Here is a 21,530-nt window from a genome sequence, read left to right on the forward strand (position 1 = left end):
ACATTAATTTTCTAATAGTAAAGACATATCTGTACCATACTCATTTTCAGTTTGGAAAGTATTAAATGTAAATTTTTTATGTTTTAAGTGTTTTATCTTATTCTCAGACATGTAAAAACAAATTGAAAAAAATTTACCATGTTAAATAAATAATAATAAAACAATAAAAAAAAACTTCAAAAAAAAATGGGGGGAGGGGAGGGGGCAAAAAAGTTGGAGGTAGGGGGTCCCTTGGAGGTTGGGGATAGGGGACCTTTGGAGGCTGAGGTTCTTGGTTGTTAGGGTTATTGATAATTGCGATCCTTAATGCTTTAAACCTATAATCATCTCACTACTTGATTTCTATTGATTTCTAAGGATTGTTATGAATTTCTTTATTAAAATTCTTTTCTTGGCATCTACATTTCTATTAGTATCAGCTTTTTAGTATACTAGAATGTTATAGCCTATTTTATATTGACAACAATGTTCAAATGGTACTTGTGTATTATACAGAACACATCCGAGAAGTAAAGCTAGGTTAAGTGACAAGGTCATTTTGTCATTGTTAACCATTTCCATAGATTGATGCCATTCCAAATTTATGATAAATTGCCTATGAGTTAACAACCCCTTTGGGTTTACCTTAACTGGTAATAAGTTTAACCCTTTTTTACTCTTTTTATACAATCCAATAAAAAATGTTATCTAGCTCTGTTTCGCCCCTATTATTCAATCATCAATTAAGATCATTCATTGCAGAGTTATCCATATGCTATACCTTTTTTCGCAAATTGAGTTAGTTTACACAAAATGATATCACTTTCAAGTTCAAACAATTATGACTATCATACCAACGTTCTGTAATTACTCATGATCCATTCTTAACCAATGGAATACCTTTTCGCGAATTTAGTTAACTTTTACGCAAAATGTTATAACTTTCAAGTTGATACAATTATGACTCTATCATACAATCGTTCTGTAATTACCCACGATGCATTCTTAACCAAACCCGATGAGATGCCTTTAAGCTAGAGGTTATCAATCTCTTTGACAGGTTTTGACACAGAAAGATGTCCGACTTGCCTGTATCGCTAGTAAAAACATTATTTTGTAATAAAAATTACGCATGTTAGTTTCATATCTATTTTTGTCTTATGGACCACCGTTAGTAGAAACATCTCTGATTGGCCCAAAAAATAGGTGTTGCATCAGAAACCCGTCTCCTAAGGCATGTACCGTTCGTAGTAACAATTTACTGACACTGTTAAGCCATGTACCGGTGAAACTACACACATATTCTTGTGTAATTCCTTGTACATTTCTGATTGGCCAAGGAAATAGGTGTTGCCTCAGAGGCCTGTCTGGTTGTATTAAATAATCTCGTCCCGGAATATCTAGTTCCGAATATAATATGTTTGCTCGCTTTATAGGTCCATAATATAGAGGGATTGCTCGTTTTTAGCTCCAAAATATGGTGTGTTTGGTCGCATTATACAACCTGTCCTCGGATCAGCACCTAGTACACTACTGCTATGTTCAAGGTTGGAGAATTAAATATTGAAACGGAATTTACCATAAAAACATACTTCATAAAAAACTGTAAATTATTGCCTATAGGGGGGTGGGATAGAAGGCTATCATTTAAAAATGATAATGCCTAATTTTTTTTTAATTGAAAGCAGGGATGCCAAAAAGATAATTATTATCAAGACAGTATCCAGAGGCGGGGGGAGGGGATAGGGAGATGTTACATTGAAACGATTATACCTTGAATTTTTTTATTGAAAGCAGACATGCCAAAAAGTTAATTTTTCTTATTTAAAGCAGAGACGGTATCCTATCATGGTGGTATCCAGAGAGGGGGGGGGGCGTAGGGAGCTATTATATATAAGTGATAGCACCTTGAATTTTTTTATCGAAAGTAGGGATGCCAAAAAGTTATTTTTTATATTTCAAGTAGAGACTGTATTCTATCAAGGTGGTATCCAAAGAGGGGGGGTAGGTTGGTATTATATTTAAATGATAATATCTCTAATTTATTCATTTTTCAAAGCAGGGATACCAAAAATTTTATTTTTTTTAATTTAAAGCAGAGACGGTATCCTATCAAGGTGGTATCCAGAGGGGGGGGGGGCTAGGGAAGTATTATATTTAAATGATGATATCTTGAATTTTTTTATTGAAAGCAGGGATTCCAAAAAGTTAATTATATTTCTTAATTTAAAGCAGAGACGGATCTTATAGAACATTACACGGCTGCTTTAAAAAATAACAAAAGGGAGGTGAGACTTTTACAAGAATATGACAGTTTGGTTGCTACCTGTAGCTTCTAGGTGGAGTACTCTATGAAAGTGTACTGTCAATGAGTAGAGAAAGTAAATTTGTAAATTTAAGCTGGGATTTGAGAAAGACTGATGAAAACATTATTGTTTGCGGTCAACATTGATACCGCCAGCGGCGCGCTACCGACATCTTACCGGTGCCGTGCCACCGCTGCTGTTTTTGGATTCGCCGCCACCAGTCTTACCTCATTGGTGCGGTGCCGGGGTCTAGTATTATCCGTATATATTATCTTTATTGGGGACGGTAAACGGTCTACATACTTTTATTTTCAATGAATGATGATGGATATGGGGTAGGATACCCAAAATATGATATGGGTAACCACATTCCAAGACAAGTTATATTTATATTGTGGTCCAAAACTCCAATAAACGTCAATGGCCAAATAGATATAACAAACTTTTTGGGGGGTTTCCAGCGAATTAAATTTCTAGCCCAAAAGTTGCGAGATTTGAAACATTATAGCCCAAAAACCCACCTCGCGGGTTTTTAGTCACTTGCCCCGCAAAGCTGAAAATTTTATACCCCAATTGGCGGGATATAGCCCAACCTGGTAGCACAGCTCAATGCTACTCAGATATGGGCACAAAAGCATAAACTGTGTTTTGTTCCTGAAGAGTATGAATCGATAGTGTAGAAAATTTTCTAGAGGAAGAAGCAATAATAAGTGCTGTCAGGTTGAAGATTGGTGATCAAAGGACACAGAGACAGCAAATGCGGAATGGGAAAATAAAGTCACACAAATACCTACGTCTCACTACTACTTAAGTGCTGGAAGCTTTAGATGCTCAAAATATCAGTATTCACTTGATAAAATCTGTAGGGAAATGTCCGATTGTACTAAAAGCTATAAATAAAAAGAAGCTGGATATTGCACTGCTTAACTAAAACAGAGCAATAGTCTGTTATAAAGGTAAATTGCAAGACCAAGGAATTGGTCTATGCTCAATTAAACAAATGCATTTAAAGAAAAGGAAAAAAACACCTCGAAATTACTTTTCTGACCCTATCAGTTGACGCTATTTCTCAGGGGTGGGGTAAACAGACCCCCCCTTTCAGTAAAAGGGTCCATGAGACCTTGAGACTGAAACTGGAATCTCTTAATCTTGTTAATTAAACCCCATAATTAATATGTCATAACAGTTAACTACCCCGGATTATTCCATTCGAAAGCTATTTAGGCTCCCGAGCTGTGCCATACTGGGTCAGTTCATTTTTTTCGTGTCTCATCAGAAGCACGTAAACTTTAGTTAAATCATGGAATATTTCAAATCGACGCGTGGAGTGGACAAGATTGCCTTTGAAGGGTTCGTTTATATGAAACAAAAAGACATAGTGGCTGAAGTGGTCAGTTTCGAATGCGAGTTGAGACAACAGACGAAGGAAAGGCAAGGCGAGTTTAAGGCAAAGATCAAGGTGAAGGATAGTGCTTTGGTTGGACGTTTTAACGAGCATTCACATGCTCCCAACGAGAGTAACTTTCAAGTACAGGAACTCCGCAACCAGATGAAAAAGTAAGCAGCCGAGATTCTTGAAACCCCACAGTAGATTTTAGCCCAGTCTTTGATCAACTTATCTGAAGGTAAGTGTCTTACGATTTTTTCAAACTATTTCTGCAACATGCTTAGAACTTGGGACAGATGCACAGTCGGTCATATTTTGACTTCTTTTCAGGCTTTCTTCTGGAGACAATCCAAAATCTGGATCATCCTGATTCTGATCTAGGCCTAGTAACGACAGTTCTAAAGCCAAATGTAATGCTCTTCTATCTTCAAATCCGTTTTTTTCGTTTTTATTGAACACAGTAGTTGCCATATTTAGGTTTTATTTTAGAATAATGTACAATATCCTATCCCATCCACATAAGCGATAACATATGACTAACAATTTTTTGTAAATATTCAGAGTAAAGCATATGGCGCACGCTACTCTCTAATCTATTATTATGATCGGATAAAATTTTCCGGCCCGCCATTATTGGTTTTTGTCTTGAGAATCATGCACCAAGCACGCTACAATTTCCTGTCTGGCTGCTTCACCAACGTCGGCAAATGACCGCTATAAAAACTCCTTGAATATTCAGAGATTTGCCAGGCCTCAGACCATTTTGTAAAGTGGCTGAAAATTAATGAAAATTCACGAGACGTAAAGCTGTAAGTTTAATTTTAATTACCTTGTGTGTGTGTGTGTGTGTGTGTGTGTGTGTTTGTGTGTGTCTGTGTGTGTGTGTGTGTTTGTGTGTGTGTACGTGTTTAAGATGATGCTTCAAGTGTAACCTGGTATATGAAAGAGAAATTATGTCATTTTTTTATTCTATTTTTTTATGGTGATGTGACACTTCTATTAAGCTAAAAAAAATATTTTCACTGTTTAATAACAACCTAAAACTGTAGAAGGGATACCCTTTTATTACTTTTTTTTACCTCTTAATTTACGTTAGATCCTAACATTGAAACGTTGTGTTTTTTTTTGTCATTAAAACATCGTTCACAAACATACACACTTAATAACTGTTTTTTTATAACACGCATACTGGGATAGAAATATATAGAGATAAGAGAGAGAGAGAGAGAAGATACAATTTTTTTCTTACGTAATTACGGAGAGAGGCGATTGGTTCCATGACTACATCAGCTTCTCGAATTGGAACTATAGCTTGCATGTTGGGTGTGGCAGTTGATGATCATGTTGGGTATGGCATAGTGAGGGGTGGGGAACTTTGGGCCAGAATAAAAAATAGGTATGATTTACCCTATGTACTAAGCTCGCAAGTCATTTAAATACAGTGTTTACATACTTTTTTTTGTTTTGATATTGCTCTTTACCGACCTCTGAAGATCCAGGTTCAAAAATATTCAACAATTCGTTAACTATAATGGGGACTGTATAAAACAACCGATAAATTATATTAGAATTAATTTCTTTACCCACTAAGAATATAAATGAATATCTTACTTCTTGCGTGTAGCTTTCATCAATATTCCTTTTGTTAGAATGCATGATATTATTTCAAATGCAAATTTTGAACTGATAAAATAACTCATCGTCAGAGTCTTTATACCCGTGTTCAAGGCCAAACATAAAAAAAACACGCCTAAAATATTGCTTAACAGACAGGATTTCATAGCCATCAACTTCATTCATCCATACCATGAAAACAACCATCGATGTATGCATGATATGTGAACAGCCATGACTCTATTAGAAACATGAAATTTAATAGAAAATCGTTGTACTGTGAACTGCACGAATTTTCATGGTATTTTGATTATAATTACAACATAAAAACCAACCAAAGATATGACCTTTTTAGGCGTGGTGATTTCTATCTGTCTGCTACCTTATATTAACACAGTAATGCCCCACCTGTCTTGTATCTTTCATTGTTACAGTAATTTGCTACCACCCTCGTACCTTTAATTGATGCAGTAATGTCCTACCTGTCTTCTACCTCTCATTGAGACAGTAATTTGCTGCCACCCCACTTGTAACTGTTGTAGCTACACTACTAACGCAGTTTATGCTTTTATGCCCTTATTTGAATAGTATTGAGCTGTGTTGCCAGGTTGGGCTATTTCCCGCCAATTAGGGTATAAAATTTTCGCCATCGCAAGACAAGTGACTAAAAACCCGCGAGGTGGGTTTTTGGGCTATAATGTTTCAAATCTTGCAACTTTTTGGCTAGAAATTTAATTCGCTGGAAAAACCCAAAAAATTGAGTTTGTTATGTTTATTTGGTCATTTACGTTCTTTGGAGTTTTGGACCACAATATAAATATAACGTGTCTTGGACTGTGGTTACCCATTTTTAATTTTTGGTATCCTACCCCATATCTTAATCACCATTCCTTGAAAAGAAAAGTATGTAGACCATTTACCGTCCCCAATAAAGATAATATATACGGATAATACTAGACCCCGATGTTGCGCCAATGAGGGAAGACTGGCGGCGGTGGGTCCAAAAACAGTAACGGTGGCACGGCACCGGTAAGATGTCGGTGGTGCACCGCCGGCGCGATCAATGTTGACCGCAAACATTAATGTTTTCATCAGTCTTTCTAAAATCACAGCTTAAATTTGCAAATTTACTTTCTCTACTCATTGACAGTACAATTACATAGGATACCCCACCTAGGAGCTAAAGGTAGCAACCAAACTGTTATATTCTTGTAAATGTCTCACCTCTCTTCACACTCCCTTTTGTATTTTAATTTCTGTTCGTTTTGGGTTTCACTTATTTATCGATGCTGATTTGTGGTAGTTTCGAGCTCGGTAGATTATTTTATTTTATTTTTGCTCATTTTTTGTTTAATGGAGTTCTTTACTTTTTTTTGAAAAACTTATTTTGCGGAAATTTTTTTTTTAATTATTCATAGTCTTGGCTCAAAGAAACGATGCATTTTCCTTACAAATTCTTACTAGGTCTTACCTTTGCATCTAATATCAGCCATATCTCCTGGTATTGGCTGCTAGGCCCCCCGACTTTCCATGTGATTTCAATCGCTCGCCAAGGGACTGCGCGCTGGACCTGACATTTTGTGAATCACTTTCTTGAATATCCTTCCCAGAGCGCCAATAATTCTTTCTTGTTTTTACATTTGCTGTAATGCACGGTTCTTTTTTAGCATATTTTGCGATAAGCCTTTTTTCACCTTTAATTTTTTTGTTTGTCATGTTTTTTAACTGTTTTTTTCCCGTGTTTTTAATATTGATTTTAAATTTGTTTGAAATATATCCACAAGGTAGTTATAGTGTGATGCTATGGCGTGAATTGCTTGGAGTACCATTCTCTAGGAAAGATAAGCCGACTTCTCGCTGTTCCAAAAAACATATTGTATATAGATTCATTAGCTTATTTTCAAGGCGAAAAGGTTGGAGATGTCTTAAAGGGATGATGAGGGGGTGGTGCCAGGTGGATGAATGAGGGGGGGGGAGGTGTGTAATGTCACGGTTATGTGGGAGTGTTTGGAAGGTTATCATGATTGGCCTGATTCGCGATAATCTTGAATCAATGGGTTGAATGTATAATTTTTAAAGAGAAATGTCTGAAAAATATTTTAGGAACAAATATATGATGACAAAAGGATGTCGCAGAGTAGTAATAGTGTGGTACAGTGCATGGAATCGCTGGTAAATAGCAGTAATAAGCAATATATTCATTGACGGTATTCAGACACTAGAAAGACGCTTAATATATTGATGAAAGGTATCACAATGTGCCGCAGATTAGTAATAGTGTGGTGCTGTGGCGTATTTTGTATACCGGAGGCCATTTCTTTAAGAAAACAAACAAAAATAGAAATGAGTAAAAATGAAGAATTCATGAACTATTTCAGCTAGTTAATACAAATTTTGTCATAATGGTCCGTTTCTCTAAGCAAACACCCAAAAATAGAAAAAATGTCTTAAATTTTCCTTGATTACCTGTGCTATATGATTAAAGTGAAGAATTTATGAAGTATTTCAGTTACTTAATATTAAGTTTTGTAATAATGGTCTGTTTCTTTAAGAAAACACACAAAAATAGAAAATGTATTCAATTTTCCTTTATTATCCGAGTGATACGACTAAAATGAAGAATTTATGAACTATTTCAGTTGGCAATGATTAAATTTCGCAATAATGGACCATTTTCTTAAGAAAAGATATAGCAACACAATCGCTTCCCCTTGAATTAGAAATTAGGACCCCGACTTTCTATAATACACGGTTATATTTTTGTATGTATTACGATAAGGCTTTTTTCACCTTTTGTCTTTTTGTTTGTCGCGGTTTTTTAACTACTTTTTTCTCTGTTTTAATATTGTTTGTAAAATTTTTGGAATTAATAAAACTTATATTTACAACGTCTGTGTTTTTAAGATTTATTGTTTTGTACGACTAAGGAGTTTAGATAATTTAAGTATGCAGTCCCTTTTATCGCAATAAATACATTAATACCAATCAACAATATTATTTGGCATTAATTCCTAAAAAGTATTACTCAATGAAGAGGTGTAAATTCCGAAAACAGATGTATCCCAACTGCGTGCCAATTATCCTATGACTAAAAATGAAGAATTCATGAACTATTTCAGCTAGTTAATACAAGTTTTGTAAAAATGGTCCGTTTCTCTAAGAAAAGACGAAAAAATAGAAAGAGTGTCTTAAATTTTCCTTGATTACCTGTGCTATATGATTAAAGTGAAGAATTTATGAACTATTTTAGTTAGTTAATACTAAGTTTTGTAATAATGGTTCGTTTCTGTAAGAAAACCCACAAAAATAGAAGATTTATTAAAGTTTCCTTGATTACCCGCATGATATGACTAAAATGAAGAATTTATGAACTATTTAAGTTAGTTATGATTAATTTTTACAATAATGTACCATTTTCCTAAGAAAAGACATAGCAACATGCTCTTTCCCCGTTGAATTAGCTGTTAGGACCCCCGACTTTCTACAATACACGGTTCTTTTCGCATATATTATGAAAAGCCTTTTTTCACCTTTTATCTTTTGTTTGTTGCGTTTTTTTTACTCTTTTTTTCTCTGTTTTAATATTGTTTGTAAAACTGTTTGAATTAATAAAACTTTTATTCACAAAGTCTGTGTTCTTAAGATTTATTCTTTAGCACGACTCAGAAGCTTAAATTATTTAAGCATGCATTCCCTTTTATTGCTATAAATACATTAATAAAATCCACAATATTATTTGACATCCCTCCCTAAAAAGTATTACTCGATGAAGAGGTGTAATTTCTGGAAACAAATGTATCCTGACTGCGTGCCAATTATCCGTGTCAATTATACAGGTGCGTGAAACATCTCCTTCTAGAAAGCGAAACTTGGGAATTTCTCTTACACACAATAGGTTAATTTTAGAATGTAATGAGTAAGACAAAATACTGGGAATAGTTGGCCAGTCCTGACGGTTGGAGCGCTTTCCCATTGGAAGAAAATTGATCTTTCAAGTCCCAGCGAGGTCACAGAATTAAAGAAAAAAGAAAGAATATAAAAATGCATAGAACGCTTCGGTTGAAAAAATAAAATCTCAAAAAAGGTATTATACGACAGGAATGAACACCGTCATTACATAAAAGTGTTTGCTGACCTTACATAAAGTGTGCACCGTCATTAAGTTAAAAGAAAGAAAAAAATGTTTTGAACATTTCTTTCGAAAAATAAAATGTCATTAAGGCATTATGTGACAGTGACGGTTGCGCAATCATTATATGACATCACATAAGGTGTATGCTGTCGTTACGTTACAAGCGGGGGTTCTTCATGGGCTTCTGACGCAAGGTTACATAAAATTTTGGCAAGAATATTGCACCCGACCGTTAAAGATGGGGTAAGTCATGTGATGTCATTGGATTCCAGAGTGGTGTGTCGTGGGAGTCTTGCAAACCAAAGGGTAGAAACAGTTGACCACATTGTAAGGGTGTGAAGACTTGAGGGGATGGTAGCTCCACTTATCTGACCCTTTAAAATCCCATGTTATTTTCCCTATTATAGCTACTTGTCTATTATCCCGAGCACACTCCAATTAATCATACTGAAACACCTGGGAAGTCTGCCAACTGGAAACAGGGCTGCATTTAAAATCCCACTTTAATTTTCATATGGTTGTCACAAAAATACAATGTTAATTTCCCTATGGTTGTTGCAGCAATCCCATGTTAATTTCCCTATTATTGCTACTTCTCTATTATACCGACCACACTCCAATTAATCATATTGAAACACCTGGAAATCTTGCCAGCTGGAAACAGGGATGTTGTGACGTCAGAGGGCTGTGGTTGGAATCCCATTTTAATTTTCCTATCTGACCGTTTAAAAGCGAGGGTGTGTCTTGGCGTCAGCGGGCTGTGCTTGGGATGCGGGGAGGGCTGTGGTCAAAGTGCCTATGGGGATACTACTTAAGTGTGTGTGTATCTGTGCATGCGTGAGTGTCCGTGTGTGTGTTTGCATTTGTGTGTTCGTGTGAGCGTTTGTGCGTTCATGTGTGTGCACTAAGAGTGCAAATGTGTGTGCACCTGTGCGTTCATGTGTGTGTGTGTGTGTGTGTGTGTGTGTGTGTGTGTGTGTGTGTGTGTGTGTGTGTGTGTGTGTGTGTGTGTGTGTGTGTGTGTGTGTGTGTGTGTGTGTGTGTGTGTGTGTGTGTGTGTGTGTGTGTGTGTGTGTGTGTGTGTGTGTGTGTGTGTGTGTGTGTGTGTGTGTGTGTGTGTGTGTGTGTGTGTGTGTGTGTGTGTGTGTGTGTGTGTGTGTGTGTGTGTGTGTGTGTGTGTGTGTGTGTGTGTGTGTGTGTGTGTGTGTGTGTGTGTGTGTGTGTGTGTGTGTGTGTGTGTGTGTGTGTGTGTGTGTGTGTGTGTGTGTGTGTGTGTGTGTGTGTGTGTGTGTGTGTGTGTGTGTGTGTGTGTGTGTGTGTGTGTGTGTGTGTGTGTGTGTGTGTGTGTGTGTGTGTGTGTGTGTGTGTGTGTGTGTGTGTGTGTGTGTGTGTGTGTGTGTGTGTGTGTGTGTGTGTGTGTGTGTGTGTGTGTGTGTGTGTGTGTGTGTGTGTGTGTGTGTGTGTGTGTGTGTGTGTGTGTGTGTGTGTGTGTGTGTGTGTGTGTGTGTGTGTGTGTGTGTGTGTGTGTGTGTGTGTGTGTGTGTGTGTGTGTGTGTGTGTGTGTGTGTGTGTGTGTGTGTGTGTGTGTGTGTGTGTGTGTGTGTGTGTGTGTGTGTGTGTGTGTGTGTGTGTGTGTGTGTGTGTGTGTGTGTGTGTGTGTGTGTGTGTGTGTGTGTGTGTGTGTGTGTGTGTGTGTGTGTGTGTGTGTGTGTGTGTGTGTGTGTGTGTGTGTGTGTGTGTGTGTGTGTGTGTGTGTGTGTGTGTGTGTAAAATGTTAAAATTACGCCCAAGCGTGGGAGCACCTCTCTTTCTACGTGGTGGACCCAATTTCACTCATATTGACTTTGTTTTTTACAGTGTACTAGTTAAAGAGACCGTGGTTTTATTTTTTATAAGGCATTTATTTATTTTAGCTACTGGTACTAGCATTGTATTCACTAGAAAACATAAAAAAAGCACTAAATGATGATATCCTATTTTGGTGTATCCTAGTCTCATCCGTTTCGCCAGTAATTATCTTATACGCTTCTACTAGCGTTAGATTCAGCTTTTTGGCGTCATACAGACTTCTCTTGATAAACATAATATCACCAGGGTGCATTCCGCCTTGGTAAAATCCATGATAAACATAGCCTTTCTCTTCAAAAAACTCAAAATATTCTTTCCAATCTCCAAAGTTTCGATTTATTTCAATTAGAAAAACAGATATATCCAAATTTTCAAATGGAAGGGTCTTTAAAACGGGGAGCTCCATTCCTTCAATGTCCAAAATAAAAAGATCAATGGTGAATACTTTTAAAGCAGACAAAATTGAGTAGACAGGAATACAAAGAACATTGATAGATGTTGAATTTGGAGGTGCCACAGGGTTCAGCATTGATATGTTCAAACTTTCTGAATGTACTTTACCAACTCCAGGATTGTAGACTGAAATGAAATAAAAGTAATTGAGGAAACAAACTGACAGAAATATCATTGAGCAAAAATCTGTATTTATTATATATCTCAAAATTATAGTACTTTAGGTCTTTTTGACAGAAAGTTCTCTTTTGAACAGATATTCTGATTTAGGGGCTTGCCAGCCCATGTTGGATCATAATGGAGGGCCTAGGTATTTACGTTTGAACTTCTTGATGGATGTATCTTTCCGAAGCTCATCTTAACGTTTAAAATTTGTATACTACAGCCTCATTTGTGATGAGCTTTGTTTTCTCAGCTTAATAATTTTTAACACTGCTCGTGAACAGTAGAAACTCTGCCTTGATCATATTCATATTTGATGAACCACTTTAACTCAGACTAGATTGGAGGCTGCTAATAGTAGAGCCTCCAATCCAAACAGAATATTTTCTCTTTTCTTGATCTATAATTTCAACTTCAGTGTTCTTAGGCACCAACACTGTCCCTCATGAAACCTCTCACTATTGCTGGAAACAGGTCCCAAGGAGAATAGTGTTTTCGTACAGGTCCTTTTTCATACTGTCAAAAAAATGATTCTATTTTAAATATTACGTTTGTCTTGAACAGACAAAATATATATTCATTTTAAATATTATGTTTGTCTTGAGCACACAAACTATATGTCTTAAACAATCCTTGGAAAGAACTAATAAAATTATACAGAATATTTGATATGTAATGATATTAATTGCTGAAAGCTCAGCAATTCAAGATTTTCAGCACATAAGAAAATATTTGCAATATAATTCGTTTTCAGTAAAGCACAAATGACGAAATAGGCTTTAGACTTTTATAGTAAGGGGAGGGGGAAGGCGCAGGATTTTTTTTTGCAGCGATATTTTTTTCGGTTTAAGTTTGATTTGAATATTCAATTTAAGTTTTACTCGTTTTAAGATTAATTTATTCATATATGTTAGTACCCGTTGTATGTTCTTGGCTATGATTGTTTATTTAATTTCTGTTCATTTTGAGTTTCATTTACCCGTTCCTAAGATATCCTTCAGACAATCAGCACGCACACAGCGTGTCCAATTATGTTCAGTATCTTTCTCCAAATCATTGGGGGGTTATGTCATCCTCATAGACATAGTTAAATGAACATTTGACCATTTTGAACAATGTGTCTACTTCACAATTTTTGATCAAATATTTTTGGAGAGAGGGCAGCTAAAAACGGCATATGAGTAATGTATCTATATATTTGAATTGTACAAGGAATTGCACAAGAATATGCAGTGTCGTTGACGTACGCATTGTAAAAAGCGACCAATCCTTTACCTACAAAGTGGCCAAGCATGTTCCTTCCACGTGGACATTGCAAAAAAGTGACAATGTTCCTTGGTACCTTTCCAAGCAAAGTGATTAAACACGTTTTGAAACTACATGCTATTTGCTTGCCAAAAAATTGGATGCTACAATCAGAATTGTTTGATTGACATTTGCAAAAAGGGATAAGGGATTCGCGAATTGGATATTGCGTCTTTCTGAACTTCCTGGGGAGGGGAAGGAAGGCAAGTATTTACTTAAATAATACTAGGAGGAATAGAATTTTGTGGGTGGTGTGAAAAATGGCCCTTATTCAATATCCTGGTAAACATACAACTAGAAATGCTTCAACAAAAATATGGGTATTTCGTCTTTCTGAACTTCCTGGGGAGGGGAATGGAGGCAAGTATTTAGTTTAAAAATTGCTAGGAGGAATTGAGTTTTGTGGGTGGGGTGAAAAATGGCACTTATTCAATATCCTGGTAAACATACGACTAGAAATGCTTCAGCACATACACAGAGAGAATACACACAGATATGACAAACAAACAGAGACAACACATACACAGTCGAAACTAACAGGACAAACACACAGAGACAATTCACGCACAGAAACGACACACACGGATATACGACAAATACACAGAAAAGACACATACACAAAGACGACACAAACACACAGAGACGACATACACTCAGAGACAACACACAGAGACGACACATACAGAGAGACGACACACACAGAGAATATACACACAGATACGACAGACACAGAGATGACACACAAACAGAGACGACAAACAAACAGAGACGACACAAACAGAGAGACGACACACACAAAGACGACATACACACAGGGACGACACACACACAGACACGACACACACTGAGGCTATATACACACAGAGACGACACACACAGAGACGACACAAACAAAGAGACGACGCACACACAGAGATGACACACAGGCAGAACCGACACACACGCAGAGACGAGAAAGAAACAGAGACGACACATACACAGAGACGACAAACACACAGAGATTACACACACAAAGAGGTGACACACACACAGAGACCACACACACAGAGATGACACAAACACTGAGACGACACACACACAGAGACGACACACGCAGAGACGACACACACACACAGAGACGACAAAGACGACACATAATAAGAGTCAGCAAACACACAGAGACCACAAACATACACAGAGATGACACAAACACTGAGACGACACACACACAGAGAGACGACACACGCACAGAGACGACACGCACAGAGAAGACACACACACACAGAGACGACAAAGACAACACATAATAAGAGTCAGCACACACACACAGAGACGAAACACACACAGAGACGAAACACACATAGAGACGACAGAGACAACACACACACACAGACACTACACAAAAAAAGAAACGACTCACACACAGAATCTAACCATACACAGAGACGACAGAGACACAGAGACAAAGCACAAACAGAGAAGACACATACAGATACAACACAGACACAGAGAGGACACACACACAGAGACGACATAGACACAGAAACGACACACACACACACACAGAATTTAAAAACACACAAAGACGACACAAACAAAGCAACGACACACACACCCGGCCCCGCCGCAGCGGGCCCTGCTTCCCGGCCCGTGGCGCTTCCCGCATCTCTGTCTTTGTGTCGTCTGTCTGTGTGTTGTTCCTGTAGTGTGTCGTCTGTGTGTATGTCGTCTCTGTGTGTATATCGTCTCTATGTGTATTTCGTATCTGTGTGCGTGTCGTCTCTGTGTGTGTGTCGTTTCTGTGTGTGTCGCCTCTGTGTGTGTTTGTCCTCTCTGTGTGTGTGTCAACTCTCTGTGTGTGTCATCTCTGTGTATTTGTCGCCTCTGTGTGTGTCGTCTTTGTGTGTGTGTAATATCTGCGTGTGTGTCGGTTCTGCCTGTGTGTCGTCTCTGTGTCTACGTCCTCTCTTTGTTTGTGTCGTCTCTGTGTGTGTCGTCTCTGTGTGTATGTCACCTCAGTGTGTGTCGTCTGTGTGTGTGTGTGTCGTCCCTGTGTGTGTGTCGTCTCTGTGTGTGTCGTCTGTGTTTGTGTCGTCTCTGTGTGTTTGTCGTCTCTGTGTGTGTGTCATCTGTGTGTGTGTCTTCTCTGTGTGTTTGTCGTATATCTGTGTGTGTCGTCGCTGTGTGTGTATCGTCTCTGTGTGTGTGTCGTCTCTGTGTTAGTGTCGTCTGTGTGTGTGTGTATCGTCTCTGTTTGTGTGTCGTCTCTGTGTGTGTCGTCTCTCTGTGTGTGTCGTCTCTGTTTGAGTGTCGTCTCTGTGTGTGTGTCGTCTGTGTGTGTGTGTCGTCTCTGTGTGTGTGTGGTCTCTGTGTGCGTGTCGTATCTTTGTGTGTGTCATCTCTATGTGTGAGTCGTCTGTATGTGTGTCTGTATGTCGTCTCTGTGTGTTTGTCGTCTCTGTGTATGTGTTGTTTCTGTGTGTTTGGTCTCTGTGTGTGTGTCATCTCTGTGTGTGTGTCGTCTCTGTGTGTGTCGTCTCTCTGTGTGTGTGTGGTCTCTGTGTGTTTTGCGTCTCTGTGTGTGTTTCGTCTCTGTGTTTGTGTCGTATCTGTGTATGTGTCGTCTTTGTCTGTGTGTTTTCTCTATGTGTGTCGTCTCTTTGTGTGTGTCATTTCTGTGTGTTTGTCGTCCCTGTGTGTGTTTCGTATCTGTGTGTGTGTCATTTCTTTGTGTGTCGTCTGTTTGTGTGTGTGCGTCGTCTCTGTGTGTGTCGTCTGTGTGTGTGTGTCGTCTCTGTGTGTCGGTTGTCTCTGTGTTTTTGTGTGTGCGTGGTCTCTGTTTTTGTGTCGTCTCTGTGTGTGTGTCATTTCTGTCTCTATGTCGTCTCTGTATGTGTCGGCTCTCTGTGTGTGTTGTCTCGTTTGTATGTTGTCTGTGTGTGTTTGTCGTCTCTCTGTGTGTGTCGTCTATGCATTATTTAAACTAAATACTTGCCCCCATTCCCCTCCCCAGGAAGTTCAGAAAGACGCAATACCCATATTTATACTGAAGCATTTCTAGTCGTATGTTTACCAGAATATTGAATAAGTGCAATTTTTCACCCCACCCACAAAACTCAATTCTTCCTAGCATTTTTTAAACTAAATACTTGCCCCCACCCCCGCCTCAGAAAGTTCAGAAAGACGCAATACCCCCATTTATGTTGAAGTAGTTTTAGTTGTATGTTTACAAGTATATTGAATAATTTTCATTTTTCCACACCACCTATGCAATTCAAGTGTTCCTAGAATTTTTTAAACTATATACGGAGCTCCCGTTTCTTCTCAAGAAAGTTCAGAAACACACCCTGCTACTAATTATGCTGAAGCTTTTCTAGTCGTATGTTTACCAGGATGTTAAATATGTGCTATTTTACACACCACCCACAAAACGTCATCGTTCGGAGCATTTTAATAACTATATACTTGCCTCCAGCCCCCTCCCCAAGGAGTTCAGAAACATGCAATCCTCCTATTTATGTTGAAGCAGTTCTAGTCGTAAATTTACCAAGATTTTGAATAGGTGCCATTTCTCACACCACCCACAAAACTCAATCCCTCCTAGCATTTTTTAAACTATATACTTGCCTCCATTCCCCTCCCCAGGAAGTTCAGAAAGACGCAATACCCATATTTATGTTGAAGCATTTCTAGTCGTATATTTACCAGGATATTGAATAAGTGCCATTTTACACCCCACCCACAAAACTCAATTGATCCTAGTATTTTTAAACTAAATACTTGCCTCCATTCCCCTCCCCAGGAAGTTCAGAATGACGCAGTACCCATTATTATATTGAAGTATTTTTCTTTCGCAGGTTTACCAGGATATTGAATAAGTGCCATTTTTCACACCACCCACAAAACCCAATTCCTCCTAGCATTTTTTAAACTAAATACTTGCCCCCATCCCCCCTCCCCAGAAAGTTCAGAAAGACACAATACTCATATTTATACTGAAGCATTTCTAGTCGTATGTTTACCAAGATATTGAATAAGTGCCATTTTTCACCCCACCCAAAAAACTCAATTCCTCCTAGCATTTTTAAACAAAATACTTGCCTCCACCCCCTCCTCCAAAAGTTCAGAAAGATGCAATACCCCTATTTATGGTGAAGCATTTCTAGTCTTATGTTTACCAGGATATTGAATAAGTGCCATTTTTCATACCACCCACAAAACTCAATTCCTCATAGCATTTTGTAAACTAAATACTTGCCCCCATTCCCCTCCCCAGGAAGTTCAGAAAGACGCAGTACCCATATTTATACTGAAGCATTTTTCATTCGTATGTTTACCATGATTTTGAATATGTGCCATTTTTCACACCACCCACAAAACTCCCTTCCTCCTATCATTTTTAAAACTAAATATTTACCCCCATTCCCCCTCCCAGAAAGTTCGAAAAAAATACGCCAGATCCATATTTATGCTGAAGCATTTCAAGTCGTATGTTTACCAAGATATTGAATAGGTGCCATTTTTCACACCACCCACAAAACTCAATTCCTCCTATCATTTTTAAAACTAAATACTTGCCCCCATTATCCTCCCCAGGAAGTTGAGAAAGACGCAATACCCATATTTATACTGAAGCATTTCTAGTCGTAAGTTTACCAGGATATTGAATAAGTGCCATTTTACACACCACCCACAAAACGCAATTCATCCTAGCATTGTTTTAAACTAAATACTTACCTCCATCCCCCTCCCCAGGAAGTTCAGAAAGACGCCATACCCATATTTATGCTGAAGCAGTTCTAGTCGTATGTTTACCAGTATATTGAATAAGTGCCATTTTTCACACCACCTACAAAACTCAATTCCTCCTAGCATTTTTTAAACTAAATACTTGCCCCCATTCCCCTCCCCAGGAAGTTCAGAAAGACACAATACACATATTTATACTGAAGCATTTATAGTCGTATGTTTACCAGGATATTGAATAAGTGCCATTTTTCACCCCACCCACAAACCTCAATTCTTCCTAGCATTTTTAAACTAAATACTTGCCCCCACCCCCTCCTCCAAAAGTTCAGAAAGACGCAAAACCCAAATTTATGCTGAAGTATTTTTTATTTATAACTTAACCAGGATATTTAATAAGTGCCAAATTTTTTTCACCAACTATACAATGTGCTTCTTACGAGCATTTTTTAATATAATTAATTGCCCCCATTCCCCTCACCAGAAAGTTCAGAAAGACGAAATACCCATATTTATGCTGAAGCATTTCTAGTCGTATGTTTACCAGGATGTTGAATAAGTGCCATTTTTCACCCCACCCACAAAACTCCATTCCTCCTATCATTTTTAAAACTAAATACTTGCCCCCATTCCCCTCTCCAGGAAGTTCAGAAAGACGCAATACTCCTATTTATATTGAAGTATTTTTCATTCATACGTTAGCCAGGATATTGACTAAATGCCATTTTTTCACACCACCCACAAAATGTGCTTCCTCCTAGCATTTTAATAACTTAATAATTGCCTCCATTCCCCTCCCCAGGAAGTTCAGAAACACGCAATACCCATATTTATGCTGAAGCATTTCTAGTCGTATGTTTACCAGGATATTGAATAAGTGCCATTTTTCACCCCACTCACAAAACTTAATTCCTAATAGCATTTTTTAAACTAAATACTGGCCTCCATCGCCTCCCCATGAAGTTCAGAAAGACGCAATACCCCTATTTATGCTGAAGCATTTCTAGTCGTATGTTTACCAGGATATTGAATAAGTACCATTTTTCCCCCCACCCACAAAACTCAATTCTTCCTAGCTTTATTTAAAACTAAATACTTGCCTCCATTCTCCTCTCCAGGAAGTTCAGAAAGACGCAATATCCAATTCGCGAATCCCTTATCCCTTTTTTGCAAATGTCAATCAAACAATTCTGATTGTAGCATCCAATTTTTTAGCAAGCAAATAACCTGTAGTTTCAAAACGTGTTTTTAATCACTTTGCTTGGAAAGGTACCAAGGAACATTGTCACTTTTTTGCAATGTCCACGTGGAAGGAACATGCTTGGCCACTTTGTAGGTAAAGGATTGGTCGCTTTTTACAATGCGTACGTCAAACGACACTGCATATTCTTGTGCAAATCCTTGTACAATTCAAATATATAGATACATTACTAGTCATATGAGGGGGCTGACGGCCTTCAAACCTTGTTTAGACATTCCCTTCAAGAGGTCCTGAAAGTTTCAACTCAATATCCTCATCCGTTCTTAAAAATATTGCAGATCATCCAGTTTAATAAACTGGATGCACATAGTGCCTTTTTATTTGTCATAACATATCCTTTAACATTCTTAAAACTTCTACCTTAATGCCCTTAGCCTTTTTGGATACACTCAGAATCAAATATTTCCCCTTTTCCTTATCATTAACTAAAAAAGAAACTTTACAACAAAATAAGTTTTTGAAAAACAAATAAAGAACTCCATTAAACCAAAAATGAACAAAAAAAGAATCAAATAATCTACCCAGCATACACCTACCAAAAATCAGTAGGAATAAATAATGAAACCCAAGACGAACAGAAATTAAAATAAATAACAGAGTCAAACTCAAAACGAGCAGAAATTAATATGAGTAAGGTTCAAAACCCCTTTGTTTTCAAAAAGCCAGAATTTAATTTTTACTTTACTGAAAAAAATTCAAATGAATGTGCATTGTCTGTTTAATATAAGTATGCTGATATTTATTCCTTAAAATTTGATTAATATTTTATTTCTTAAAGCTATGAAAGTAAAAATATTTAAAAGCAATTTTTTCAGTAAAATAAAAATTATATTTTGGCTTTTAAAAAGCATAGGGGTTTTGAAACCTATTCGTATTAATTTCTGCTTGTTTTTGTACCGTGAGTAAAATATGATATATTTAAAACACAAAAAATAATGTTCCTTCTTTCAAAAGATAATTCCGACTTCCTCTAATTAAGTTTAAATCTAGTTTCAAAAAAAAAGAAAAGTCCTTAATCAGCAAAGAGAAAAATTGCATCTTAGCCTCAGACAAAGAACGGCGCTATCCAGCTTTGAATTTCGCCGAGAAGAGTGGTAATAAAAAAACTACTAATAAAAGTAATAGTTATAAGATATTATAAGTTATAATAGTATAAGATATAAGATATAATAGTATAAGATATAATAAGTATAAGATATAATAGTTATAAGTTATAAGTTATAAGATAATAGTTATAAGGTAATAAAAGTCTAAGTTATAAGAGTGTGTGAACGTTTAAATCATCAAAAATATTTAAGACAGATTATTGGACGGAGAGTTTGACCCGCCTCAGGACATAGGCCAATCGTGAGGTAGCTTCCACGGCACATGATCAGGACTTAGGATATATAGTGAAGAAAAGTGTTTTTCGTGATCTCATTATTATTGACAGAATTATATTGGCATTCAGGCATTGCGATTCAAGTTATTATGCAGTCATTGTAGAGACTTGGTTATTATTTGCCGTCAATTGAAGTGAGCCCTGTTGTACACCTAAAATGTAAGTTACAATAAATCTTAGGCTCTTCTATTTGTGTTTATTTTGTTTTATATGTCTGTATCTAATAGCACGACAGGTAATTAGTTCGTATGTCTCCAAGGTACGTTCGCAGAGGTATCTGATCTCCAAATAGTTCGAGGAAAAGAGGTTACATTTATATAATTACATATTTTATTTCACTCAATGATTGAGGGTGGCGCGGTCATAAGTTTACTTACTCCCCTTTGCTGTGGCGCGACCATAAACTCAACTTTCTCATTATTTTTGTAGCTTGCCTGGCCTATTAAGTAGCCTCAGAAAAATCCCCCCGGAAGAACTGGTGCGATCGGTACGCCGTTTTAAAGCATAATATTACATACGGCACAGTACTTAGCGTTATAAGTGTTACTATCGGAGAACTTATAAGGTGTAAGTTAACAGCTTTTAAGCATAATATTACATTTGACGCGGTCAATATTTATTACCACAATCGCCTCAGTCATTTCTTTTTATTGTCCTGACAATAATTGTCCTTGAATTGAATTTATCAAGTATTTTGGGCAATCGGTTGCATCAAGACTGGGCTGGGTAATTGTAGACAGAGAAAAGCCAAGACAGATAGTCCAAGTAATTGAGAGGCAAATGTTTAAATGGCTGGGGCACGGGTAAATGGCAGGAGTATGAATGACTCTCTTATTGGACACATACTTGTCAGGTTATAAATGGCGTGTCAGAAATTGGAGAAAATCATGCGAACTAATTACGCTGTAAACTTTGTAATTTAAATTTAATTATTGGAGAGATAAAGACATATAATTAAAGTGATTAGGCCTAAAACC

General features: G+C 37.4%; 1 protein-coding gene across 1 annotated transcript in view; it reads right to left on the bottom strand.

Annotated features, from left to right (window-relative positions):
• Positions 1-11,327: 11,327 nt before the first annotated feature.
• The window catches only part of LOC148944603 (uncharacterized), an 83,791-nt gene continuing 73,588 nt past the window's right edge, over positions 11,328-21,530 (bottom strand). Inside the window, exon 3 of the mRNA XM_089100438.1 lies at positions 11,328-11,845. Coding sequence (XP_088956564.1) covers positions 11,328-11,845 — 518 coding nt within the window. The remainder of the gene's footprint in view (positions 11,846-21,530) is intronic.

This window comes from Artemia sp. Qi Xiang Cuo, chromosome 14 (assembly GCF_049724085.1).
Source record: "Artemia sp. Qi Xiang Cuo chromosome 14, ASM4972408v1, whole genome shotgun sequence".
Lineage (NCBI taxonomy): Eukaryota > Metazoa > Arthropoda > Branchiopoda > Anostraca > Artemiidae > Artemia > Artemia sp. Qi Xiang Cuo.